We start from the raw sequence: 23,919 nt of genomic DNA on the forward strand, positions 1-23,919 counted from the left end.
CATTCGGTTGTTGCCCAATCGGGTGGGGAGATGCCATCAGTTTGTAATGTGGTTCGCAAATAGTTAATTCAGGTTTTTTTATCCATCTCTATTGGCATTAAGTTCTTTGTCTTGTGGAGGATTCTGTTGTTTGTGTGAGCGCAAGTCATATCCCACCCACCCCAGTGGTTCAGGGCTGACGTACGATACAGCCAACTCTGGGTACTATATATAGACGGTTTCAGTATAGCCGCCTCAGAGTTTAGGTCTTATCTTCACTGCGTTGTGCACCCTTGCTAGTGCACGACATCCTCAATTTCACAATCTTTCTAGATCGCCATCAAAGCTTCTTGTTGGAACGTACTCTCTTGAACGGTGTACAGTGCAGCAATGCCCACCTTCTATGGCTGGTGGGCATTGTGATCGCGTGATGGGAACAAAAAAGTCTCTGATGACGGTTTGAGAGGTGTTCGACTCATTGTGTCTCCCGGAATATTACCTCAGCAGACTCTCATGATGATGACGAAGCTCCGTCAAGTACAAGCAGGACAGCTTTGATCTTATATTGCATAGGGGGTCAAAGCCATCGTGGGAAGAGGCAAAAACATCTCCTGCATATCTCATAATTGATTGGGAATCTACATATTTAATGCTCCTATGTCTTAATCTCCCCAGTCCTGCATAACCTGCATACTCGAGCTTCCCGTGGGATGCCCTCAGCTCTCCCAGACTCAATTGTGAGGCAGTGGGAGGACACCCTCAACTGATCGATGGAAATCCACAGCACCTGTGACATGTGTCTGTGAAGATATTCTGGTGCCTCAATGAAGCCGCCCTATGAAACCCTCAAGAAGTGCTCTTTGTAGAACTGAAGCTCTGTGGGGTCATACCCATGCCAACTCCTGTGAAGCTGGGTCAAGTCCCGGCAGATGATGTAGTTAATCTCTTGTCGAGAGAGATCCAAGGATGGGAATCTAGACTGTCCTCAAAAGGGAGAAAGTGGTCCATCTGAAGACCATGCATGTGAAACCACCTGACGGTCTGTAAGTTCTAAGGCCTGCTAGGACCCTGCTGTGCAAGCTGCCATCTTCGGTAGTAGGCGATCTCTGTCCAATGTGTACAGATGGGAAATGTAGGTGATCGATCGTTTGGAAAATGGCAGCAATGACCAGCGGTGCTGCCCCAAACTCTGCAAAGACTATCTTATGTGGTACAGAGGCCTTACTTTTGATCGTGTGAAAACATCATCAGCTGCAGTCTCTGGGTCGTCCTCTCCCAAATCAGCTCCCCAAAATGGAGCCCCATACATTATAGCTGGCCTCACCAATGTGTCAAACAACCAGCTCTTTGTGCTAGGTTCCTGAAAATGGGCCTAAAAGCACTCATAAGAGAAAGAGTGTCTGACTGCCACCTGATATGAGGTGTCGAAGAGCATGATGTTGGTTTTACCAAGATTCACTTAGAGATCTCTCTCCTCACAAAAATTCTGAAGGGCATTCAGATGTTTCTGCAGCCCCTCTGCTGAATTCGAGATGCAGACTATGTCATCTGCATACAAGAGGATGGGACTACAGGGCTATCTGTGATCCTGTACCCCCCAATATGTCGATAAAATCTGAGGTCTCATCAATGTATAGCCCAAACAGTGTTGGGGAGAGTGGGCATCCCTGTTTGACGTTAATGGGAGAGAGAGAGAGAGAGAGAGAGAGAGAGAGATTGCTTTTTTAACAATCAAAACTCTTTAAGAGCTTGAACTCACACAAGATTTTGATGATGGACGATGTATTTTTTTTCCCTTCAGGATCCTTCTTCAAATGCTTCATTTAATATTATGGCAACTAACGAAGGTAAAATTCTAGTATTTTGAAGCAATATAGATTTTAGCATGTAACACGTGTAGCCATTTGTGGTATTGTGAGCTAGTCTTCCATACATGGTACAGTTGATGCCTTTAGATATCTTGTTTTATAATTAGGTAGAATTTTAGATTAGTACTTTTTAGGCTAGTCAGTTTTGGGGTAATGTCAAATGTTTACAATATTTGATGAATTAGCTTCACATTTGATGCATGTGATAGCAGTGGCCTTTTGTTGAGAAAAGGAACTACTCTCCTAGTAAGCTTTAAAGGCTAGATAATTATATGGCCAAAGTGTATATACAAACCATGAATTGCCTTATTTCTTAGGACGACTTTATTTTGAATGTGGTAATTTCATTTGTAGGTTCGAGTTTGATACAACAGCCAATGACACAACTTGTGCCTTCAACGTCTTTGCCTGTTGTTCGAACCCACTCCCGTCCTCACTGGTCACAAATGGCTTGGGCAGTGAGTTTTTTGCTGGCAGCTTGTACAGGAACCGGGTTTCTATTTAAGGTCATTCTTTAAGAACATTGTGGGATTTGATGCCATTTGAAGTTGAATTTATAGTGTTGCACTTCTCGGGAAAAAAGCAATTATTATGTGGTCACTCTCTCTGCATATTGTGATGAACAGAGATTATTACTCCAAAAGCTGAAATTGTGGATACGGCGGGTAGTTTTGGAAGATGATTCTATTGGATTTGTGTTTTCACAAAACAAACCTGATGAAGAGGTTGCAATGGCAGCAGTGGTTGCTGTGAAAGCTGCATCTACTGCAGCAGCTGAAGTGGCTAGTGCAAGTCAAGAAATGATTAAGATGCATGCTGAAGGTTAGATTAAGGATATTGTGTTGACTTATAGTTCTGTGCTGTATGTTTCGTGACTACTTTTTTATAATTAAAGCTTTTCTTCTCCTTGACAGAAAAGCATTATGTCAGCAATATTATTAAGGCTTTAGAAGCTCATACTCTTGAGCTTACTAAAGCTATGATAACAATGGAAGGCATTATGGAGGCAATAGACGGACCAAAGCAATTAGCACTTATAAAAAGCATGCCAATGGGTTGTGAGTCTAATGCAGTGTGGTCCTTTTATTTATTCATGATATGAATGGAAAATTTTGCAATAGGAGAAACTGTATGTTACCATAAGTAATTGAACTTACCGGATAAACTTAATGGAAAGTTTTTGTGTAACTGTATTCATCTCCTTGCTTGATATCTAATATGCAAAATAATTTGTTGTTTTGCAGCACAGTCAATCAAGAAACGATACACTATAGAGGACAAGTCATTGGAACACATCCAAACTGCACAAAAGGTGAAGTCCTTTTCTAATCTTTGCTACCGCAAATTCCAGCATGCAGTATATGTATGTAACCTTTTCCTGTTGCTTGATTGTGAAGATGTTTTTCTTTGGTAGTAACATAAAAATGGGTTTCTTTATGAAAAAAAAAACCTTTTTTCCTCCAAAGAAAATTATTATTTAGCAAAAATGATAATCTGCCTGGAAGCAGATCACAACGCTCCAAAGAGGTAGAAACACTAAGACTTGGGTGGGGGTGGGGGGATAGGGGCTCCTTCCATGGCTGTGGGGGAGGGGGGAAAAACCACCTGGGGGCGTGTAATACCAGAATATCCTGCCATCACCTTCGGGGAGAAAAGGACGGGGCTCCGGCTGCACATTGCTGCTGCATAATTTCAGAATCACCCTGCAGGTACTGTGAGCATCCCCGGAGGGTGTGCATGATGCATGTCTTTATGAAGTGGATGGAGTCCACCAGAGGGGTGATTGTGCCCAGTGTGCTCGCCAAATGTTCTAGGTTGTTGACCAGCTGTCACAGATCCGTGAGGGTCAGTGGGGTTCAGAAACCTCAGCGGCCGCGATGACAGTAATCCGGAGATGTGAGTCTAAGCACATGACTTTTGCCATATCCTCCTCGAAGAGCAGCACCAACCCTGCCTCCATGGCCCATGCAATGGTGTCTCAAGTGATAAAAGAAACCACCACTAGGCCATTCCCCTGTTGGGATTTGTAGTCGTATTTGTACTTGTCCATCATGTGTCCCGTCATGTGTGTGACCATGTTTGTGTGTCCACCAGTGTGTGTGTGTGTACATCCCCAAAAAGGGTGTGAACACTCACTTATGTGTTATTGGTGTGTTTTGGTGTGAACCCACTCTTATAGTGGTTGACATAATATCTAGATATTTATACCTACTTGACATAATCTCTAGATATTTATACATACTTGACATCATTGCTTATGTCATGCAGAACAATGTTATAAAAGCATTGTACTTGGTGTATATCTAAAATATCACACTTAGTTGTTGGTGTATGGTCATACGATGCACAACAAGAATTTACCGTACCATATGAAATTTTGGAATATGATACGATAAACACTTATAAATTTATAGATAATCAATTTGAAAGGTTAGAGAACTCAGAGGTTGTTACAAGCCAAAATTCCATTAAAAACAAGTTACAAACAAAAGTACAAAGCATAGTACTAAGGGTGACTAGATTGTAAGACCGGTGCAATGCGCACTAGGTGCAAGTACAAAAAAGTGAGTACAAAAAAATGGATAAGAGGATGGAGAAAGATGTTGGAGAAGCCTTGGGACACCGCTTGAATAGTTTTTGCCAGAATACCTACCTACAAGTCCACTTACACGACTTGGACTTGTTGGTGGCTTTCTCGAAATTGATAATGTGCAACTTGAAGGCTTCCTTCACCTCCCTCACCATTGTGATAAGAAGAACAGAAGAGATGGGCTAGAGGCTTGAGAGAGAGAGAGATGGAGGGGCCTGAGGGAGAGATCGAGAGAGGCTAAGGCCCAAGAGAGAGAGAGGGAGAAAGAAAGAAAGTTGTATTAACGTCTTCAAAAGGCCAAAATGACCTATGAGACCAAAATGTTACATAATGTCCATGGAATACATCATCATGGTACTGAAAGTAAAAAAGTAAAACTAAAAGAAAACATCCGTAAAAAAAGAAACAAAGAGCGTCAAGCTCTTGCATCAGCCAAGAATATCTCGCATAGGGCACTGCAACATGGTACCCAATGTATTAAGGCTGAGATGGCGGGAGATAGTCGTGCAGTGGTGGGAAATGATGGCTCTGATCCCCCTGAGGTAATGTGAGCGTGGGTGGTGGCCACTATGTTGGGGGCGTCGGGCTATGCATAGCTCGGTGGTTGTGTCTAATGTCACTTCTCTCGGCCGGGCTCCTGCATCAGCCTGGAGGTTGGGGGGAGTGGGTGGATATGCTCTCAGGGTTCTAGTCTGGAAGAAGTCAGTGAGAGCTCTCTGTGCTGGTCCTCGGGCAGGTGCAACTGATGTGGGCCATAGTCCACCCATCATATACCTCTCCTGTATCTGTCACAACTGATTGCCTTTTTTGTCTCCTCCTGTGGTATAAACTGGGACCCCAAATGGAGCTCCATACAATAATACAGGTGTGACTAATGTGTCAAGCAGCCAGAGCTTCGTCCTCGGCTCCTGAAATTGTATCTGTGAGCAATGCCTCTCAAGTGAGCCCAGAGCTGCATACCCTCACATCAATCTAGTTTCGGCTGCCTTCCGCATAGAGAATTCAGGACTGGCAAAAGTAATCCCAAGATGTGGCGCCTGAAGACGTATCGCGAAGGTGGCGAGCGCGAATAGAAGGCAGGTCGCGCGCCCATTAGGTGGCAGCCGGCATGCACAGGAGGGCGGAACATTGGCGGCAAAGGCCAGGTGGTCACTAGTGCACGCCCTCTAAATGTGTCCTCAAACAAACCTGCATGTGTTCGCTGAGCTCCATTGCAGTTCCAGACTGCAATCTCTAGTATGGTCTCATAGGTTGCGCACCGTCATGTAGAGTGCCACTTTGTGATAACCACCCACCCATCTCTGTATACTGCCCACTTCCCGGCTTTCTGGGCCTCCATCACTTGTACCATTCCGGCCCATCTGTGCTCCACCTGCATGGGTGTGAGGTCATCTCCTAGGTAGATCTTGGTTCCTTTTAGTGTAGCCCTCTTTTGCAAGAAGGTTGTGCGTGTTTCTCCACCTTTAAATCGTAGGAAGAGAGGCCTCTCCTCTGTAGGGTCCTTCCCCATGCGCCAGGCTTCCATGAAGGGGTGGCTCCTAGTATTCCCATTTGTTTGCATAAGGCTTCACCATCCTCCATCGGTGAGCCTTCTACCTTCAGCCTTGTAATCCTCACATTGAGGGCCTTCTGCTTGTGACGTTTGTCCTTCTCAAGCGTGGCTGTCATGATAGTGTAGGTGTTGGGGTCGGGGCTGATTTTTGCTTCTTGACGTCCTCTGTCCATTCCTTCCCCACCTCTTGTTTGATGACATCTGCCCATCCCTTCTCGAGTTCCTTGTGTCCATGAGGCCTTTGTGGAGTTGGGTTCGGAGGTCTTCAACCTCTGAAAGTAGAGAGGGGTTGATTTCCCGCTCTTCCTTTTAAAGATCCTGAATTGCTTCTGTGAATTTCTGGGCCTCTTGTTTATGCTCGTGGGAGGCTTGTTTGAGAGCTGAAATCTCTCGTTCAAGGGTTTACACCTGCTTGCCATGTCATCTCCTCTTGGATCTCAGCGGTCTCTTTCTCCCGTTGGTCATCCTTGAACACCAAGATGTCCCTCATGGCCTTTAGCACATCTCTGGTAAGAGTTCCCTGGCTGTTGGGTCTTGAACTCGTGTTTGCTTGGGTGTTGAGCTTGTCCATCGCTTTCTTTAAATCTCCTTGTAATCCATCCCATTTGTTGTACCCAGTCATGATCCTGTGTGTCCTTCATCTGCGTGATGCACGAAGTCGAGAGGGGGAGACCTTTCACATTCTGCGGGTCGAAGAGAATCCCCTTGGGGCCAATAGGGGCTGCCTTGCTGCCTTGGGGGCAGGCTGGAGCTGAGGCAGGGATGGGAAAGGGGCGCAGGCAGGAAGGAGAGAGAGAGAGAGGGTAGGAGGAGAAGGTGAGAGCAGGACTTACTCCGTTTGGTAGGAGGAGAACCATACTTGGACAACATGTCCAAGCCATACTACCTCTGTAGTAACAAAATTCCATGAGGGTAGGACTTACACGGTTTGGTGATATTCCTCAGTTGGAAGATCAACAACCTTGCTTAGATTGGGCATTTTGAAAGCCTCAAGACATTGTCCAACGTACAACAAATCAAGTGTACCATATGATGGTGGAAGATAAGAGCTGGATCATCAGAAGGCTAATAGGGTATGGAAAATCAGGAAAAGTAGGGCCTGGTGGAAGGAAGTAATCTTACAGGGTTGGTGGTTCAAGATTCCATATTAAGGGAAGGTGTTCCTATGTCGCATGCTAGTTGGAGACTTACCATTGGGGGACGAGTTTGCGAAAGCGGTGGATTGCTTCTGGTAATTGTGTGTTTTTGTACTACATGCTTGGAAACATGCCCACATCTTTTCATTTCATGTCCGGTGGCAAAAAAGGTGTGGGATTTCCTTTCTCGCGTATGGATTCCATTGACAGATAGGCCCGTAAAGGCTAAAGGTTGGATTTTTGGCAAGATTCCGAATGGGCCGGATAACCTAGAACATTCAGTTTTCTTTCATTTTTTCAGGTGGACAGATTTGTGGCATATCTAGATTTTTTTTTCCCGCGAAAAAGATTCTTCAATTAGTTAAAGAAAAAACTAGCCATAAAGGGCTAAGTACAAACCACGACTACCAGATTATAGTTGTTATGAGGCGTGCCTCTAACAGTTCGGGGCATTCGAGGTATTCGAGGCGTATGACTGCTGAATCGAGGCGTCCATCATTTTTTTTTTTGGCTAGTTTAACTCTTTAGACGGAGGCTTTAAGGGCCCAAGGTAGCCCCTCTCACACACACTCTCTCTCCCTCTCTCATACATTCTCTCCCTCCCTCCCTTGAGTCTTTCTCAAGACCCAAAGTTCAAAGTTCAAAGTTCAAACACACTAGGATGATGATGTTTTTTATACCCACTTTTGGAGCTATCTCATACACACCCTCTCTCTCCCTCCCTCAAGGCTCATGCATACACACTCTAGTCTCTCTCTCTCTCTCTCAACTTTCACTATACACACACACACACACACACACACACACACACATAGAACACACACACACACACATGCACATATAATAAGAATATCATTGAATAAGAAATGATATCTAAAGAAACATGAAAAGAACATCCTTGCTTTCATTAAGAAAAATTTGGACTAAAAAAAAACATGTCATCACTTTTCTAGAAAAAGGAAGCTGTGGAGTAAACCTTATGTATCTTACATTAAAACCCCCTACATGACATACCATTGGAAATCCCTTTAAAAACGAATTCTAAATCCACCACTATATATATATATATATATATATACCCGGTGGGTAAAGTGCGTCTCAGGGCGAAAGAGGCTGGCCCCGCAAACTCATTCCTCAAATGAGGTACATTTTGCTACTGTTGTATTCTCTACAGCAGCGATACTATACTGCACCCAAACTGTCATAACCAGCGACCTCAATTTGCATACATACTTCCAATGGTAACTTTAACATCTCTTTGCAGTACACATAGTGTCTGCATAACTAATCTCCCTTCCTGCAGTTCCAAAAATAGAGTTCTGCAGAGAATCGAAACTTACCCGTAGTGCTCGTGAATGATTGCGAACTGAAAAACGGAGGTCCAGACGCGCCCGAAACGCGTTTTTGGCCTGAAAATTTTATCCAATGGATTATATAGTTTTCTTGTATCTTTATATATACATATATATATATACATATATATATACATATATATACATATATATATACATATATATACAGATATATATATATATATATATATATATATATATATATATATACATCCTCACAGAGAGGCCAGCAGGAGGAGAAGCATCTCTTCCCCTTTGATCATTTGTTTCCCTCCCTTATGTGAGATGAGTTTCTATCTAGCCCATGGTTGTTAGAGGCGTCAAAGGCGTTTGGAACGAGGTGGGTATGGTATGCGCCTCGAAAGACTCATATTTTTTTAGAGACGTTAGAGGCATCTGTATATATATATATATATATATATATATATGTATATATATGTATATATATATGTATATATATATGTATATATATATATAGACGCCTCTAACACGCCTCTAACAACCATGGGCTAGATAGAAACTCATCTCACATAAGGGAGGGAAACAAATGATCAAAGGGGAAGAGATGCTTCTCCTCCTGCTGGCCTCTCTGTGAGGAGAAGGCTATCTCATACAGGGGGAGGGGAAACAACCATACAGGTGGTCTGTAATGCTAAGTGAGGTCACCGCCTCTATCTGCAAGGAAAGGGCCAGGCCTCCAAAGTCTCAAGAAGGCTTTCCGCCGCTTCCGCATGCGGTCAAAGCCTCCCTGCAGCTTCCCCCACTGACCGCGGAGGGTGTGGATGATATCGAGCCATATGCTCTTGATGGTCTTAGCGGGCGGAGTGTGGGTACCCTCGATGGCCTTGTTGCATTTAGCACGCCAGATGTGCCATGGTGCTATGCTACTGTAAATCTCCCATCTCTGACATGAGCTTGGTCGCCAGGCACCTGGCGGCGGGACAGTGACTGGTACTGCTACAATACGATGGCGGGAGACCTGAAGGGCAAGTCCTCCCCCATCCTCCTCATAAGTCCTGACCACTCTAGCCTCAGTGGCCCAAGCGACAGAACCCCAAGTGATGATCCGGGTCGATGCCCTTTTCATAGCGAAGATGCGGAGAATCCGGTGCCAAATCTGCTGAGCCTTTGGGCAATCCCAAAGGCAATGTCGCTGAGACTCTTGGGGGTTGCCGCAACTCGGGCAAGCTACTGAGCGACCTCCGACTGCCAGTTAGGCCTCTCTCCTGCTCCTCCTGAGGTAACTGCCTATGTGCAATCCAATCTCCAAGAGACCTGGCTAGTCCCATGCTCAAGGCGCCCCAAGATATATGCAGTCGGGCCCCTAGCATGTGGCCACTGGATAAATGGATCCAGACCAATGGCTGCCGAAGCTGCTCCTCTGAGGTCACTAGGACACTGTGTCTGAGGGCTGGGTGAGATGATCCCAAGCACGCAGTAGACTAGTTACGAATCTGTCCTCAAAGGCAGTGCTAAAACTGCGTGCTCACATCTTGGTGAAGATCCATCCAGTACTCTGCGGCCACGGGCCTCCAAGGCTTGGAGTGTGGGCTGAAGTCCGGGCCAAGAGGAAAATCCTTCCAAGGCGCACCACCGGGTAGGAGTCCTCTGACAATCAACTTGCCTAGCAGGGCACCACTCTGTATAGCGGGATCGAGGAGGCCAAGCCCCCCTCTGCTATGTGGGTGAATGATCACTCTCCATGCCACCTTGGCCATGGCTGGCCTCCCATCACTTCTGGCCCACAAGAAGTTCCGGATCAAACGTTGTACCTAGCCAATACATGCCCGAGAGCAAGCCCAGCACAAAGTGATGTACCACATGGTGGCAAGGAGTGCCTCGTTCACCACCACCACTCTTCCTGCTAGGGATAGTCTCGTCGAGCTCCAGTATAAGAGCTTCTTCTAAATACTTAGAAGAAGCAGAGTGAGCTGCTGCTCGGGAGAGATATCAGTGCCAACCTGGCAACTGAGGTAGCGATCCACTGGAAAGCCTCAACTGGTCTCCAAGTTGGGGCGGGTGCTAAGCCTACCCAAAAAACCACACGACTTGTGCCAGTTGATTTGTGCTCCTGATGCTCCGTAGAAAATCTCGATTGCCTCTATGAATCTCTAGAGATTCCCAACATCTCTAGCAAGGTAGGCTGCTATGTCGTCTGCAAACTCTGAGTCCAGCATATCCTCTTGTGTGCGGAGGGGGAGGCGCGATCCTTGAAGTCCAGTCTCTTGCGCGGAGAGAAAACTACTCATGGTCTTGGTGACAAATAGGAAAAGGTACGACGCCAAAGGACAGCCCTGTCGAACCGAGCAAGAAAGGGGGAATCTATCGCCTCAGGCTCCTTGAATGAGAACCTAGTTGTGTGATGCTGAATAAAGTCTTGAGACTCCACGAATCCACTCCATGGGGAATCCCATGCGACTCATTGTGCCCTCTAGAAAGCTCCAGTCCACCCTGTCATAAGCTTTCTCAAAGTCTAGGAGTAGCTTAATGAGATCCTGCTATCGCATCCTGGCCAAAGCTGTCGCTTCCCAAAAGGTAAAGATGTTATCCAGGATGCTCCGGTCCTGAACAAAACCAGTCTGAGTGTCGTGGATCAAGTCTAGGAGAAAAGGGTGAAGTCACCTGCTTATGGCCTTGGCCAAAATCTTATAGGCCGTCCCTAGAAGGGTGATGGGTCTCCACTGCCGGATCTCCCATCTATCACCACCCTTTTTGGGAATCAAATGTATCAAGCCCTTTGTGAGCCTCTCTGGCATGGCACCTGTGAGCATAATCTCATTGAAGGTAGCGCAATTGCCACCTTCCATGAGGTCCCAATGGTGAAGAGAGAAAGAGATAGGAAGCCCATCCGCTCTCGGGCATTTTCCCTTGGGTAATGCTGTCACCGCCTCCGCAAGCTCCTCTGAAGTGAAGGGGGTCAATAGGAAAGACCGAAGGGAGGGGGGAACCACCTCTCTCGTGTGCCTCCAAACTCTCTCGCGCGCATCCAGTGAGGAGATCGGAAGAAATCCGTGACGATGGCTCTCACATGTGGGGGATCAGAAACAATAGCTCCATCCTGGCCACGCAGCGTGCGAATACCATCTCTCCTCCTGTGGGGGCTAGCTATCTCAAAGAAATCTCCAGTAATTCTGTCACCGGCCTGAGTCCAGAATGAAGCCTTGGCATGGTATCTATACTCCACCCTCCTCTCCTCAATGGACCGAATCTCTGCAGCCCCACCCATATCTGCTGGATGAGGCTGTTTGGAATCCTAGAGCTCACATGCCTGTCATGCCTCCATGGGTCCTCTGGGGACATAATAATTGAGGCATGATCTGAAAATGTAGTGCCTGCTAGAATACCAACCATGCCTCCACGGCTGCAAGTCCACTCATCGACATAAGACCTGTCCAACCGAGAGAGGTTGGGGGCAGTGCTTCGCCTATCTGATTGAGAGAAGCTAAGATTCCCAGGGCTACGCCCAAACTCTGGAAGATGCCAAGGGCCCTGTCCCCTAAGAATCAGTATCATCTCCTCCCAGGCAGAGTACTCCATTCATGAGACTGTGGTTGTGCCTCCTCCACGTATGTCCTCTGTTGCCTCTATCATGTTGAAGTCACCGCCCATGCACCAGAAATCAGCCTGGGGTAGGGCTTGTCGGACGGTGCTCCAAAAGATAGCTCTACCTACAGCGGCATTCAGGGCATAAATGTTCAGGAAGCCAACGCTTTCCTCGCCAATCAAAATGGTAACCCACTGAGCACATCCTGGAACTATGACTCCTGATCCTATCATAGACCGCAGAAGCTGCTCACTGACAGAGAGAGACACTCCTCCCTGCGTCTGTGATGGGCCGAAGGATGGAGACCAAAAAGTATGACTCCTTGGTAGGATCTTCTCGCAGCGACGGGTGCGCCCCTCAGTAAGGTGATGCTCCTAGAGGAAAAGAATGTCAATGGGTTCCCCCACCATAGCGCACTGAAGCTCTCCACTAAGGACGCCTCTGCTGAGGTCCCCCTAAACCCTGAATGTTCCATGAGACAATCCTCATATCAATCTCTGTGTGAGGTGGAACTATCGGAACTGCCATCCACTTGAAGAGTCTTGGACGCGGGTTTGGACGGGGAATAGTCACAATCTATCCTGGTGCGAAGTCGCACCAAGTGGGCGTGGATCTTGCCCTCCATGTACTGCCACTCTGCCCGAGCGCGAGAGTATGCATACTCCGTGCTCCACCGATCGCAATGAAGATATCTGTAAGAAAGGGGGGGGGGGGGGGGAGGTATTGCGATAGAGGTATGCATAAACACAAAAAGCAACACCTCCAGGTTGGAGGTCACCATCTCCCCTCCTTGGTCTCTGTGGGCTGATCCACCAAGCTCCATCCTGGCCAGGGGCCATAGATGAGTAAGAATGTCGGTGATGCGGAGATCCCGAAGATGACGCGATAGCTCAACTGCCTGCCCTGAATGGTATCGGCCATAGACTTTGGATCCCACTCTGCCCTCGAGGCTGCGCTCAGCGCCATTCTCTGGTGTAGAGGGTCTGGAGTGGTGGAAGACCACACATACCCAAATAGGGGCTACAGTCTCCTCAAACCTCTCTGTCTCTTCCGTCGAAAGACATCACAAGAAACAATAATCCACAGGCTACCCCAAGATCTTGGGGGGCCCGCCTGGAGACTCCGGTGGGAGAGCCCTCACCGGGGTGAGGCCACAATGGTCATCTCCACCGGCTCTGAGAAACGATGAATCAGGCAACGAACGGAACTCGCCGGTTGTCTCCTCTCCAGATCAAGGGTTGCCCGCGGCGGGCGGGGGGGGGGGGGTTCACTGAAGAAGAGGAAGGGGCAGAAGGAGCGACTGCGGGTAGAGTCGGAGGTGAGGGTGGGGAGGGGGAGCGGGAAAGCGGAGAGGCTGGAGAGGGACACGCTGCAGAGAGGCATCCACCGGAACGGAAGGCTGTTGGGGAAGGCTCGACGTAGAGAGGGTGGGGTCAACCGTCCCCGCTGGGCACTGAGGCGCATTGTAGGAATCGCAACGAGGAATTGGCTGCCACATCGAGGAGGGGGGGGTGGGGTTGCAGAGGGAAGTGCTCGAAATGGTTCTCTGACAAAACCGAAACCTTCTGCATGTTGCCAGCTTGGTGCGCACGGCGGCGACGCTTAGCTCTGGTGCTCGGTCGGCGACCCGGACGGGGGCCAACCGTCTGCCACTCTCCAACTGATGGGTCATCCATGGTCGGTACCTGGTGCTCCTCGGCCTGGGAACCTGCGCCTCCCTTTGTCCCTTGGTGCAGATCTGAGCAGGAAGTGTGAGGGGGAACCACCAGGGACAGTCTCCTAGACTGACGTCAAGGGCAAGCTTTGGCTAGATGACCAATGTGCCTGCAAATGAAACATTGGCCTGGAAGGCCGGAGTACTCCACTCTCTGCATAATGGGGTCGCCCCGAAGATCGGGAATAGATATCATGTGAGGGACGGTAGCGCACCTAGAAGGCTTGACATGAGAGTTCAGGTGTAGGCATCACCGTGTTCTTTTGTATCACATGATTGTAGTCGTAGAGCCCAAATTATCATATTGAAGGTTCTTCTCAGGTCACTCCACCTTCTCTTTGAAGGGGGTTTTGTTGGGATTTGGAGTCATATGTGTATGTGTCCATCATTAGGCCTACTCAAAGCTGGAGTAAGTTACTTTTCCTTGCCTAGGGGGCAGCCTTGGTGAACCGTGTGGGAGATGGAGAAGTGAGGACTGTGCACTTTGAATGAGTGCGTGATTGTAGGCAGAGGGGTATAGAATGGACACTCCCCTCACCTTAGTGGTTGAAAATCCCATACGATCCATAGTGCCCTCCAGGAAAGCCAGGTCTACCTGGTTGTAGGCCACCAATTCCTGCCAGCAGGTATGTGCCACTGGTGTTGCATCCATAGGGTGAAAATGTTATCCAAGATGCTCCTATCCCTGATGAAGTGTGTCTGTGGTGCCATGGATTATTTGGAAAGGCTGTAGGTGTCTGACCAATGGCCGGCTTTGGCGAGGATTTCATACGTGGTACTAAGCAAGGTGATTAGCGTGATTCTGACCAGGTCTACAATTTCTCAGATTTCTCTTGTTATTTTTGTTTCTTACTAAATATAACAAGGGTGGCATCAGGCATCTTATCTCACAAATGCATCCATGGTTTTATGGTGGCTATTTATGACTGCAAATTTGAATGCTTCTGTTGATGACCGTAGGTTAATGTCCTAGGTTACATTGTTAGATTCATTGAGTCTATATGTCATCTGGTTTGTTTTTTTGGGTTTTTGTGATAGGCCTCAGTGCAATGTTGATTTACCCTGTTTGTGCAAACAGCTTTCCATTTCAAATGCTGATCTGATTGGGACGTCGACAAGCATTAGGGGTATAGTTGATGGAAACCAGGCTTGCACTTCATTCATCAATACTATCAGATGTTTCTTTTTCCTTTTAAACAAAGATTTTGTTGTGTTTCACATGCAAGACCTACCCATGTTGGCTCTGTAGACATAAATAGAAAGTTGATTTTCCAATATTCGTACTTCCATTTTTGGGAATAGCACAAAATGGTTTGTTGTTGTCGGCAGACAAACTTTTAGAAGCACCTCAATCCAGTAGACCACATCGTGCTCCTCATTCTGCATCTTACCTCGAGGTAACTGGTGATGCTGTTGAGTTTCTTAGATCAAATGATTTATGCCCTATGGCACGTTTTACATGAAATAAGGAGTCTAAGCACTCAAGAAATCTGCAAAGTAGTGAAGTAAGCAAAGAGTAAAGGTTACAAGTGTCTCTGATTTATTCTTTCTGATTATGGCCTAGGTTATGGCTATCCTAGAACGAGGCGAGACCCCGCCAGGAATTCAGGTATATTCTACTCTTATTGTTGCCCCATTCACATGGATGGCCCCCCCCACATTTAATGCAATTTCTTTCAAAAAATGACTTTGATGTACTCACAGGAAATCAATGACAAGCCTCCAAATCCACATCAACTTCCCTCAGTGTCTTGTTTGCAGCCCAAACCAAAGGTATGTGTTGTTTCTAGCTAAGGGAGTCTGGGTGAAAATATATCCTTCCTCATTGATAAATATTTTTTTGCTTTGCAAAGAAGAAATTCATCACAGAGCATAAGAGCATTATCTCCCAATGCTAGAATACTTAATCATACAAATTTCGAAAAACCGGATCGTCGTTACAGATTGAAGAAATCTGAGGCAGAGGAGCAGCCACTGCGAGCTCCCTGAACCCTGAAACGCTCCCCTCCGTCTCTGATCCTTCATCCGCCTCTGTTCCTCTGCCATCGCTTCCTTCCTCCGCCTCTGTTCCTCTGCCATCGCTTCCTTCCTCCATCGCTGCGCCCCTCCTTCCTCCATCGTTTCCTTCCTCCTTCGCTGCCTGAATCGCTCCCCTCCGCCTCTGATCCTTTCTCCGCCTCTGTTCCTCTGCTTTCGCTTCCTTCCTCCATCGCTGCGCCAATCCTTCCTCCTTCGTTTCCTTCCTCCTTCGCTGCACCCTTCCGCCTCTCTTCCTGCTTCGCCCCCCATCCTCCTCTGCCTCCCCTCCTTGCCTCTGCCCGCCCTAATTCGCCTCTTCCTTCCCCTCTGTTAGCCCCTACCCCTGCCCGCCCTTCTTCGCCCTCCTGTTGATTGTTTTGCCTCCCCTCCTCTAAACGTCTCCCCTCCTTCTTCTGCCTCTTCCCTCTGCACAGCCCTGTTGTGCTGCCCTTCCCCTGCCCCTCTTCGCCTTTGTGTCCAGCCATCTCCCCCTTGCCTCCCTTTCCTTTTTGCTTTTCCCTTTTCCACCCTCCTTTCCTTTCCTCTGCCTCAATGCCTTCCTCTTCCCCTTGGTTCGGATTGCTCCTCATCCGGGTTCAAGTCGGCCTTTTTCTTCGATTAGCATCATGGCTAATCATTCTCCCTCGGCCGGGCGAACCATTGTATTTTCCGAAGCCGAGCCCGCGGTCCTCTACGCCGAAATAGAGAAAGACTCCAAAACGACCCTCATTGCCAGAATCTTTGGATCTCACCCGTCCCGTCTCCAGGCTCGGGATTGGGTCCTGGCGGCTCTGCCCTCCGACCTCGCTCTACACTTTCGAGATGTCAGGTTGCTTGGAAGAGGTTTCTTCCAAGTGGATTTTGATTCTGAGGACGCACCCTCGGAGGTTTTGAAGGGCAGCCCTTTGCCATTGGGCCCGAGGAAGATATTCTTTCTTCCCTACTCCAGCTATTTTGACCCTGTTGAGGAAGACCGGAACCGTTTCGAGATCACTCTCAGATTCCCAGGTCTTCCTCGCGCATATTGGCCTATGTTAGAGGCCATCGGGTCTGCCTTTGGGCTTGTTCTTCAAGTGCCCCCCCTTCACGCCTTGCCGACATCTTCTGCCCAGGTGGTCACTGCCTCGGCGGATGCTGTCCCCAGGGTCATGGTTCTTGCCCGTGACATTGAGCTCTTTGAGGACTATGTTTTGCTTCCGGGCCCTTGTGGCCCTTTGAAGCAACGTATGGAGATTAGAGGTAAACCCGATCAGTGCCGGGTTTGTCACCAACAGGGTCACTTTGCTCGAGATTGTCCTCGGGCTCGAGGTCGCAGGACTCGTAAGCGTGCCTCTCAGGCGCCACCTCCCTTGGTTCCTTCCTGTCCTTCAGTTCGCCAGGTGTAGCGAGCTGTTTCTCACGCCCGCTCCCTAGTGCGATTGATGGGAAGGCTTTCTCGGATCATGTACAGATAGATGATGTTTCTGGTGAGGGATGTGTCAGCTGATGCATCTCTGCAGAGAGATGATATCTCAGATCAGATCAGGATGACTTTGTGGAGTCCTCTCTACTTGGAGGGGGCGATATGCAGGATGTTCAGCACAGTGGGGATCATGTATTGCAGGATTTTCAGCATGATGCCATTATCCTTGATGCCCCGCAGGGCGAACAGGTTTCTCGTACATATGCAGGCATGGTGCAGGGCCTCGGACAAGGGCATGTCAGTGGACTTTGCCCCGTGGATTTTCCCGTCCTCCAGCATTACGAGAGGTGTCCTCAGGCTGCCCATCGTCTTCTTGGATCGGGGATCAAACCCTCTTCTCTTCCATGAGAATCATCTCATGGAATGTTCAGGGCTTCCCAATTGGGTAGGAAGCACCTTTTGAAGGACTAGCTTCACCCTGCTGCTACAGGAGGGTCTATGGATGTGCTTTTGTTGCAGGAACACAAATTGGATAGATCTCAGTGTGGCAAAACTGGTAAGATGCTTTTTGGCCACACCCTCTGGTCCTCGGTAGTTGGGACTAGAGGGGGTGTTTGTATTTCAGTGGCAGCATCTATTATACCTCATGTTATTGGGCACGGTGTTATCATCCCTGCTAGAGCGTAGTGGATCTTGATCATGCATGAGGGTCAGAAATTGGAAATCTTGAATAGCTATGCACCTAACGTGAGGTGAAAGGGTGGCCTTTTGGGACACCATTACAAATGTCATTTCCCAGGTTGATCATTGGATAGTGGGAGGAGATTTTAGGTTGAGCAACCTTTTGACAAGAAGGGTGGACGCGAAGGGGGTTTACACCCTTTGGAGCGAGCCTCATGGGAGAGGTTCACGCTTTCCTTTTTTGGTAGGGATTGCTGGACTGAGGATGACTTCCAGAGAAGGCCAAATTCCTTATCTTTCTCTTAGCATAACCGTAGGAGTGGGGATGAGAGCATCTTTGCACGTCTGGACAGGTTTTATGTGGATGATTGGTTTTTGGACAGAGGAGGCACCATTGCTATTATGCCTGGCACCACCAAATCCGATCATTGCCCCGTCGTTTTGTGTCTTAGGGAGCCTGGGGCTCGCTCGGCCTCTCCCTGTATCCGTATCCCTGACTCTCTTTATCTAGATGCTGACATTTCCCTTGAGATCAAAGAGATATGGAGATCTTGTGACGGTCCTGATCCTCGTCATAATATTACGCTAGCTCTTGAGAGGACCAGCCATCATTATCATAGCACTGCCTTGTCTAAGAAGGAGGCTCTGGACAAGGAGAGAGCTATTAGGCGTAGGATTGCTGCTCTTCAGAGGGAACATGAAAAGCATCCACATGCGACTTGGATTACAGACCTCTTGACCACAGTTAGAGCAGAGCTGCAGTTGGCCATGGACAGGAGGGCTGAGTTCGCCTTTCATGCGAACGAGGCCTTTTGGACTCATATGGGTGGCAGATGCAACAAAGAGTTTTTTTTCAGCACACAGGCCTTCCCATAGCAGGGATTCTGTGAGGTACTTGCAGGATTCACAGGGTGAGGTTCAGATTGAGCCTGATAAGGTGAGGGGTATTGCTTCAGAATTTTATCGGTCTTTGTTGACTGCAGAGGTGCCCTCCCCTCAGAGAGATTTGGCACGGCAAAAAGTTTGGGAGTGCATGGCCAGGCTCATTACAGATGCTATGTGTTCTTCCCTGGACGCCCCTTTCTCGAAGGATGAATTCCTTCACGCACTGCATGCTCTCTCCAGTGATTCATGCCCAGGGGATGATGGTCTTTCTCCCGCCTTCTTTATTCTTTTTTGGGATCAATTGGAGATGCTATCACTGTTGCCCTTCAGGAAATGTGGTTGTCGGGTATGATGCCTCCATACCTCACGGAGGGGCTGATTCACCTTATCCCCAAGAGTGGGGACAAGACTGACATCAAGCAATGGAGGCCCATCACCCTCCTTGGATTTGCATCTTTCTCTTGGCATGACCGTAGGAGTGGGGATGAGAGCATCTTTGCACGTCTGGACAGGTTTTATGTGGATGATTGGTTTTTGGACAGAGGAGGCACCATTGCTATTATGCCTGGCACCACCAAATCCGATCATTGCCCCGTCGTTTTGTGTCTTAGGGAGCCTGGGGCTCGCTCGGCCTCTCCCCGTATCCGTATCCTTGACTCTCTTTATCTAGATGCTGACATTTCCCTTGAGATCAAAGAGATATGGAGATCTTGTGACGGTCCTGATCCTCGTCATAATATTACGCTAGCTCTTGAGAGGACCAGCCATCATTATCATAGCACTGCCTTGTCTAAGAAGGAGGCTCTGGACAAGGAGAGAGCTATTAGGCGTAGGATTGCTGCTCTTCAGAGGGAACATGAAAAGCATCCACATGCGACTTGGATTACAGACCTCTTGACCACAGTTAGAGCAGAGCTGCAGTTGACCATGGACAGGAGGGCTGAGTTCGCCTTTCATGCGAACGAGGCCTTTTGGACTCATATGGGTGGCAGATGCAACAAAGAGTTTTTTTTCAGCACACAGGCCTTCCCATAGCAGGGATTCTGTGAGGTACTTGCAGGATTCACAGGGTGAGGTTCAGATTGAGCCTGATAAGGTGAGGGGTATTGCTTCAGAATTTTATCGGTCTTTGTTGACTGCAGAGGTGCCCTCCCCTCAGAGAGATTTGGCACGGCAAAAAGTTTGGGAGTGCATGGCCAGGCTCATTACAGATGCTATGTGTTCTTCCCTGGATGCCCCTTTCTCGAAGGATGAATTCCTTCACGCACTGCATGCTCTCTCCAGTGATTCATGCCCAGGGGATGATGGTCTTTCTCCCGCCTCCTTTATTCTTTTTTGGGATCAATTGGAGATGCTATCACTGTTGCCCTTCAGGAAATGTGGTTGTCGGGTATGATGCCTCCATACCTCACGGAGGGGCTGATTCACCTTATCCCCAAGAGTGGGGACAAGACTGACATCAAGCAATGGAGGCCCATCACCCTCCTTGGATTTGCATCTTTCTCTTGGCATAACCGTAGGAGTGGGGATGAGAGCATCTTTGCACGTCTGGACAGGTTTTATGTGGATGATTGGTTTTTGGACAGAGGAGGCACCATTGCTATTATGCCTGGCACCACCAAATCCGATCATTGCCCCGTCGTTTTGTGTCTTAGGGAGCCTGGGGCTCGCTCGGCCTCTCCCCGTATCCGTATCCCTGACTCTCTTTATCTAGATGCTGACATTTCCCTTGAGATCAAAGAGATATGGAGATCTTGTGACGGTCCTGATCCTCGTCATAATATTACGCTAGCTCTTGAGAGGACCAGCCATCATTATCATAGCACTGCCTTGTCTAAGAAGGAGGCTCTGGACAAGGAGAGAGCTATTAGGCGTAGGATTGCTGCTCTTCAGAGGGAACATGAAAAGCATCCACATGCGACTTGGATTACAGACCTCTTGACCACAGTTAGAGCAGAGCTGCAGTTGGCCATGGACAGGAGGGCTGAGTTCGCCTTTCATGCGAACGAGGCCTTTTGGACTCATATGGGTGGCAGATGCAACAAAGAGTTTTTTTTCAGCACACAGGCCTTCCCATAGCAGGGATTCTGTGAGGTACTTGCAGGATTCACAGGGTGAGGTTCAGATTGAGCCTGATAAGGTGAGGGGTATTGCTTCAGAATTTTATCGGTCTTTGTTGACTGCAGAGGTGCCCTCCCCTCAGAGAGATTTGGCACGGCAAAAAGTTTGGGAGTGCATGGCCAGGCTCATTACAGATGCTATGTGTTCTTCCCTGGATGCCCCTTTCTCGAAGGATGAATTCCTTCACGCACTGCATGCTCTCTCCAGTGATTCATGCCCAGGGGATGATGGTCTTTCTCCCGCCTTCTTTATTCTTTTTTGGGATCAATTGGAGATGCTATCACTGTTGCCCTTCAGGAAATGTGGTTGTCGGGTATGATGCCTCCATACCTCACGGAGGGGCTGATTCACCTTATCCCCAAGAGTGGGGACAAGACTGACATCAAGCAATGGAGGCCCATCACCCTCCTTGGATTTGCATCTTTCTCTTGGCATAACCGTAGGAGTGGGGATGAGAGCATCTTTGCACGTCTGGACAGGTTTTATGTGGATGATTGGTTTTTGGACAGAGGAGGCACCATTGCTATTATGCCTGGCACCACCAAATCCGATCATTGCCCCGTCGTTTTGTGTCTTAGGGAGCCTGGGGCTCGCTCGGCCTCTCCCTGTATCCGTATCCCTGACTCTCTTTATCTAGATGCTGACATTTCCCTTGAGATCAAAGAGATATGGAGATCTTGTGACGGTCCTGATCCTCGTCATAATATTACGCTAGCTCTTGAGAGGACCAGCCATCATTATCATAGCACTGCCTTGTCTAAGAAGGAGGCTCTGGACAAGGAGAGAGCTATTAGGCGTAGGATTGCTGCTCTTCAGAGGGAACATGAAAAGCATCCACATGCGACTTGGATTACAGACCTCTTGACCACAGTTAGAGCAGAGCTGCAGTTGGCCATGGACAGGAGGGCTGAGTTCGCCTTTCATGCGAACGAGGCCTTTTGGACTCATATGGGTGGCAGATGCAACAAAGAGTTTTTTTTCAGCACACAGGCCTTCCCATAGCAGGGATTCTGTGAGGTACTTGCAGGATTCACAGGGTGAGGTTCAGATTGAGCCTGATAAGGTGAGGGGTATTGCTTCAGAATTTTATCGGTCTTTGTTGACTGCAGAGGTGCCCTCCCCTCAGAGAGATTTGGCACGGCAAAAAGTTTGGGAGTGCATGGCCAGGCTCATTACAGATGCTATGTGTTCTTCCCTGGATGCCCCTTTCTCGAAGGATGAATTCCTTCACGCACTGCATGCTCTCTCCAGTGATTCATGCCCAGGGGATGATGGTCTTTCTCCCGCCTTCTTTATTCTTTTTTGGGATCAATTGGAGATGCTATCACTGTTGCCCTTCAGGAAATGTGGTTGTCGGGTATGATGCCTCCATACCTCACGGAGGGGCTGATTCACCTTATCCCCAAGAGTGGGGACAAGACTGACATCAAGCAATGGAGGCCCATCACCCTCCTTGGATTTGCATCTTTCTCTTGGCATAACCGTAGGAGTGGGGATGAGAGCATCTTTGCACGTCTGGACAGGTTTTATGTGGATGATTGGTTTTTGGACAGAGGAGGCACCATTGCTATTATGCCTGGCACCACCAAATCCGATCATTGCCCCGTCGTTTTGTGTCTTAGGGAGCCTGGGGCTCGCTCGGCCTCTCCCCGTATCCGTATCCCTGACTCTCTTTATCTAGATGCTGACATTTCCCTTGAGATCAAAGAGATATGGAGATCTTGTGACGGTCCTGATCCTCGTCATAATATTACGCTAGCTCTTGAGAGGACCAGCCATCATTATCATAGCACTGCCTTGTCTAAGAAGGAGGCTCTGGACAAGGAGAGAGCTATTAGGCGTAGGATTGCTGCTCTTCAGAGGGAACATGAAAAGCATCCACATGCGACTTGGATTACAGACCTCTTGACCACAGTTAGAGCAGAGCTGCAGTTGGCCATGGACAGGAGGGCTGAGTTCGCCTTTCATGCGAACGAGGCCTTTTGGACTCATATGGGTGGCAGATGCAACAAAGAGTTTTTTTTCAGCACACAGGCCTTCCCATAGCAGGGATTCTGTGAGGTACTTGCAGGATTCACAGGGTGAGGTTCAGATTGAGCCTGATAAGGTGAGGGGTATTGCTTCAGAATTTTATCGGTCTTTGTTGACTGCAGAGGTGCCCTCCCCTCAGAGAGATTTGGCACGGCAAAAAGTTTGGGAGTGCATGGCCAGGCTCATTACAGATGCTATGTGTTCTTCCCTGGACGCCCCTTTCTCGAAGGATGAATTCCTTCACGCACTGCATGCTCTCTCCAGTGATTCATGCCCAGGGGATGATGGTCTTTCTCCCGCCTTCTTTATTCTTTTTTGGGATCAATTGGAGATGCTATCACTGTTGCCCTTCAGGAAATGTGGTTGTCGGGTATGATGCCTCCATACCTCACGGAGGGGCTGATTCACCTTATCCCCAAGAGTGGGGACAAGACTGACATCAAGCAATGGAGGCCCATCACCCTCCTTGGATTTGCATCTTTCTCTTGGCATAACCGTAGGAGTGGGGATGAGAGCATCTTTGCACGTCTGGACAGGTTTTATGTGGATGATTGGTTTTTGGACAGAGGAGGCACCATTGCTATTATGCCTGGCACCACCAAATCCGATCATTGCCCCGTCGTTTTGTGTCTTAGGGAGCCTGGGGCTCGCTCGGCCTCTCCCCGTATCCGTATCCCTGACTCTCTTTATCTAGATGCTGACATTTCCCTTGAGATCAAAGAGATATGGAGATCTTGTGACGGTCCTGATCCTCGTCATAATATTACGCTAGCTCTTGAGAGGACCAGCCATCATTATCATAGCACTGCCTTGTCTAAGAAGGAGGCTCTGGACAAGGAGAGAGCTATTAGGCGTAGGATTGCTGCTCTTCAGAGGGAACATGAAAAGCATCCACATGCGACTTGGATTACAGACCTCTTGACCACAGTTAGAGCAGAGCTGCAGTTGGCCATGGACAGGAGGGCTGAGTTCGCCTTTCATGCGAACGAGGCCTTTTGGACTCATATGGGTGGCAGATGCAACAAAGAGTTTTTTTTCAGCACAC

General features: G+C 48.3%; 1 protein-coding gene across 1 annotated transcript in view; it reads left to right on the forward strand.

Annotated features, from left to right (window-relative positions):
- LOC147631440 (uncharacterized) overlaps nucleotides 1–23,919 on the forward strand; it is a 111,056-nt gene that overhangs the window by 54,263 nt on the left and 32,874 nt on the right. The window contains exons 4-12 of the mRNA XM_086809188.1: nucleotides 1,781–1,826; nucleotides 2,202–2,353; nucleotides 2,474–2,669; nucleotides 2,762–2,905; nucleotides 3,092–3,159; nucleotides 14,814–14,862; nucleotides 15,065–15,132; nucleotides 15,300–15,344; nucleotides 15,440–15,508. Coding sequence (XP_086665314.1) covers nucleotides 1,781–1,826; nucleotides 2,202–2,353; nucleotides 2,474–2,669; nucleotides 2,762–2,905; nucleotides 3,092–3,159; nucleotides 14,814–14,862; nucleotides 15,065–15,132; nucleotides 15,300–15,344; nucleotides 15,440–15,508 — 837 coding nt within the window. The remainder of the gene's footprint in view (nucleotides 1–1,780; nucleotides 1,827–2,201; nucleotides 2,354–2,473; nucleotides 2,670–2,761; nucleotides 2,906–3,091; nucleotides 3,160–14,813; nucleotides 14,863–15,064; nucleotides 15,133–15,299; nucleotides 15,345–15,439; nucleotides 15,509–23,919) is intronic.

The sequence above is a fragment of the Cibotium barometz genome, chromosome 15, assembly GCF_041138505.1.
Source record: "Cibotium barometz isolate CiBa-2024 chromosome 15, ASM4113850v1, whole genome shotgun sequence".
NCBI classification, from domain to species: domain Eukaryota; kingdom Viridiplantae; phylum Streptophyta; class Polypodiopsida; order Cyatheales; family Cibotiaceae; genus Cibotium; species Cibotium barometz.